The following is a 4349-nucleotide window of genomic DNA, read 5'->3' as shown; positions in this document are numbered from 1 at the left end:
GGCCTTGTGCAGCTGCAGGCTCCTCTGGCCCAAACGAAGGGGAAAAGGGACCAGCCCCCTTCATGGCATTATCTCCCATTCTTCCTGGACATAGTGAGCCAGCACATGTGAGGGGGTGGGATCAGGAGAGGAAAGGATGATGGAAACACATTGTTCCTCCCCTCAACCCCCTGGGGAATCCCACCCCTCAGAAGCTGGTCCAACTATATTAACTTGTGAGATGGTTCCCTAGGCACTGAGGAGATGGAACAATACTTGTTCTCCACTCTTCTCCTCTAACTCCCACTTCTCATGGCAACCGAGGGTTGCTGCCTGCAGAGAAAGCCATGGTGGAGAGTTAGAGAGAGCTGAAAGGGGGCAGATGGACAACATGGAGGCATGGGGCTTCCGTGTGAATGGCCCTGGCTTCCAGTATCAGGGAATCTCACTTTGTTGCAGTCAAGGGGCAGCCCATGCCAAACAATTTGGGGGAAATACCATGATGAGACCTTCCTGATGTTTTCCTGTTGAAAGGAACCCTGTGGAGTATCCTCCTGGGAGGGGACAATCTGGGGGTCCCAGCTATAGCCTTAGGAGCCAAATTTACACTCATTTTGCATCCCGAACTCCCAGTGATTCCAATGGGAGTTTGGGATGTATAAGGAACACAGGATCGATCCCTTAGAGCTTTACTGAAATCCACAGGAAATCATTCAGGACACAATAAACATCTATATTTTTAAATCACTAACCAGGGTTAATTTGCCTCACAATCTGACGTGCTTAAAAAAAAAACATCCTAAGAAATAAAAGAATCATCCCTTTTTTCCTTTGTCCACTGGAATTCTCTGAACTTTCTCTAAGCCCAGGATACTGCATTTGTCCCAGCTCTCAGTGGAATTCTTTCTCCCTCTTGTCCCTGGAATGCTGTGAGCGAGTCTGGAAGGATTTCTTGGACAGACATTTTTGATTAAAGCCTGTGTTAAGAAGGCTGGCTCAGGGCAGATCAACGCCACTCCAAATCCACTCGGTCAGGAGCAGCAGCAGAATGGAGTTTCGAGGCGCCTGCTTGCTTCTGTGCCTCTTTTGCCTTGTGCAGGTTACAGTCCAGCAAGCTTCCACATTCAAGCAAAAGCCAGCGAGCTCCAAGAAAGGTAGGGCGCTGGGAAGGTTCATTTGGTGGGCCTGTATTTAACAGCATTTTATCAAAATCATTCTAAAAACATATAGACTTTAATAGAGCATCAGCTTTTTTTTCCTACAAGATTTTTGACCCATCCTGCAGAATTCTATAGCAAGGAAATTTAAATTCTATTGCTTAGTTAAAAAAAAAAATCTTCCCAAAGGTATTGTCTTCTATTAAATTCTACAAGATGTCCCCATAGTGAACCATTTGTTCTAAAATTCAGATAGCAACATACTATATATATTATCTCTATGTTTCTACCATTTTTTCCTGCATAAAAACCTCATTTTGATGATCCTTAATCTCCCCCATTCCATTTTAAGAGGAAAATAAAATGACAGAAGGAAAAGAGTTGATGTAAATTCAGAGGCAGAGTAGACAGAATATTTACTCCAAGAAACAGAGGAAGTAAAGAATGTCTATGATTATATAACTTTAGTAACAAATACCAGCAGTGGTCTCCAAATCCTATTTTAAAACATTTGCCTCAAGTGTATATTAAGTTGTACTTCAGCTACATCTAGTAAAGAGTAATCATTAGCAGATAGTGTATAGAAAAATAAATGCACTGGGGTTTACTCACCAGTCCCTGTTTCTGCACAATACAAATAATTGAAGAACAACTCGGGTGAGTAACTGATGACTACTGTGAGCTCACTCCAGCCCTTAGAATTTGTGGGGAAATACTTTGGGGAAGACAGTTTCACAGATGTGTCAGACTGTTGCTACAGATATTTGAATGCCTTTTAAACATGGGATTTTCATCTTGGAGCAAACCTGAAAGAAGAAGATGTTTAAACAAACCATTTACTTGGCCAGTCATTTTCTGTAGCCTCTTCCCAGTTTGGTTATTTTTCCTCAGAAGTTTGTATTTGAATGAGCTTTTCCGTGTGCTTGGCCTTTCAGTGAAGTCCCTAATCATGTTTATTTTTAAAAAAATATCGCAGTAAGGGTCCAAAACACTCTCTCACCTCCACTGGTGCAGGGCATGTGTATGTGTTGCATCCTCTCCCCTCCCTCCAACTTTTACCAGTAGGTGCATTTGTGTTTCTCAAAGGAATTTTGCTTCACTTGTTATAGCAATGGATTTTGTAACTGTTTGCTGACAACTGGGCTCTTCAGTAGGGTTGGTTAAAAATTTTCCATCACAATTTTCTTCAATGGAATGAAAATTTTCACTGAAAATGTCTGCTTTCCTCCAAAATTTTCATCCACACTCCAAAACTTTTTTTTTGGCCTCTGGCAGTTTTCGGTCAAAGATTTTTTTCATTTTCAATGATTTCAACAAAGAAAGGGGAGGAAAAAAAGTTACCAAACTGAAACAATGAGGTGTAAATTCATGACCAATCACTTCTATACTCAGGGCTGGCTCCAGGGTTTTTGCCACCAAAAACAGCCAAAAAAAAAAAAAAAAAGCCGCGAACTGTGGCGGCAATTCAGCGGGAGGTCCTTCGCTCCGAGCGGGAGTGAGGGACCGTCCGCCGAATTGCCGCCGAATAGCTGGACGTGCTGCCCCTCTCCGGAGTGGCTGCCCCAAGCACTTGCTTGCCAAGCTGGTGCCTGGAGCCGGCCCTGTCTATACTCAGGGGGTGCTGGAACAATTTGTACAGTGGGGGTGCTGAGAGCCATTGAACCAAACTGTAAACCCTGTATATGATGGAAACCCCTTCAAGCTGTGGTAGCTAGGTTAAAGGTTGTGCGGCTACGCCTACCTGAGCTTCAACCACACCCCACATTGCAGTGGAGACATACCCTTAGCCCTTGTCTACACTACCACTAACTTCGGTATAAATTATGTTGCTCAGGGGTGTGAATAATCCACACCCTGAGTGACGTAAGTTACACTGACCTAAGCACCGGTGTGGACAGAGCTTCTCCCTCTGACATAGCTACCGCATCTTGTGGGAGGTGGAGAAATTATGCCAACGGGAGAGCTCTCTCCCATTGGCATAGAGTGTCTTCACCAGACGCGCTACAATGGCACCACTGCATCAGTGCTGTAGTGCTTTTAGTGTAGACCTGGGGTGGACAAACTTTTTGGCCCGAGGGACATATCGGGGTGGGGAAATTGCATGCAGGGCCATGAACGTAGGGCTGGGGCAGGGGGTTGGGGTGCGGGAGGGAGTGCGGGGTGTGTGTGCGGGTGCGGTGTGCAGGAAGGGGCTCAGGGCAAGGGGTTGGGGCAGAGGAGGGGTGCACAGTGTGGCAGGGCTGCCAAGAGGATTCAGGGGGCCTGGGGTCTTCGGTGACAGGGGGCCCCCGCTGCCGAATTGCCGCCGAAGACCCGGCACTTCGGCGGCGGGTCCCGGGGCGGAAGGACCCCCCACCGCGGGTCTTCAGGGCACTTTGGTGGCGGGTCCCAGGGCGGAAGGACCCCCCGCCACCGAATTGCCGCCGAAGACCTGGAGCGGAAGAAGCTCCGGCGGCCCGGGCCCCACGAGAGTTTTCCGGGGCCCCCGGAGCGAGTGAAGGACCCCGAAAAACTCTCGTGGGGGCCCCTGTGGGGCCCGGGGCCTGGGGCAAATTGCCCCACTTGCCTCCCCCTCTGGGCGGCCCTGCAGTGCAGGAGGGGGCTCAGGGCAGGGGGTTGGGGTGCAGAAGGGGTGTGAGGTGCAGCAGGGGTTTGGGGTGCAGGCAGGGGGCTTAGGGCAGGGGGTTGGGGTGTGGCAGGGGGTTAGGATGCAGGGTGCAGGAGGGTTCAGGGTGCGGGCTCCGGCCCGCCGCCACTTACCTGGAGTGGCTCCAGGGTGACAGCAGTGTGCACCGGGGCCAGGGCAGGCTCCCTGTTTGCCTGCCCTGGACCTAGCCCTGCGCCGCTCCGGGAAGCAGCCAGCACCATGTCCCTGTGGCCCTGGGGGGGGGGGCAGAGGGCTCCGCGTGCTGCCCTCGCCTATGGGTACCTCCCCTGAAGCTCCCATTGGCCACAGTTTCCCGTTCCTGCCCAATGGGAGCTTCGGGGGAGGTCCCCACGGGCGGGGGCCGGGCGTGGGGCCCTCTGGCCCCCCTCTCCCAGGGGCCGCAGGGACGTGGTGCCGGCCACTTCTGGGAGTGGCGCGGGACCCATGGCGCCACAGGAGTGGCAATCCCGTGGGTTGTATCCAAAGCCCTGACAGGGCCGGATCTGGCCCGTGGGCCATATGTAAGGGGACTGTTGCCCCCTTACTAACATTCAGTGGGGGTGTTT

At 50.8% G+C, this 4349-nt stretch overlaps 1 protein-coding gene across 1 annotated transcript in view; it reads left to right on the top strand.

The window, feature by feature from the left end:
• Nucleotides 1–873: 873 nt before the first annotated feature.
• The window catches only part of LOC113405163 (tetranectin), a 13446-nt gene continuing 9970 nt past the window's right edge, over nt 874–4349 (top strand). The window contains exon 1 of the mRNA XM_026646086.1: nt 874–1133. Coding sequence (XP_026501871.1) covers nt 1028–1133 — 106 coding nt within the window. The 5' untranslated portion in view covers nt 874–1027. The remainder of the gene's footprint in view (nt 1134–4349) is intronic.

Source organism: Terrapene carolina, unplaced genomic scaffold, assembly GCF_002925995.2.
Source record: "Terrapene carolina triunguis isolate 2854851 unplaced genomic scaffold, T_m_triunguis-2.0 Scaffold34029, whole genome shotgun sequence".
Classification (NCBI taxonomy): Eukaryota; Metazoa; Chordata; order Testudines; family Emydidae; genus Terrapene; species Terrapene triunguis.
This window is presented reverse-complemented; position numbering and strand designations above follow the sequence as displayed.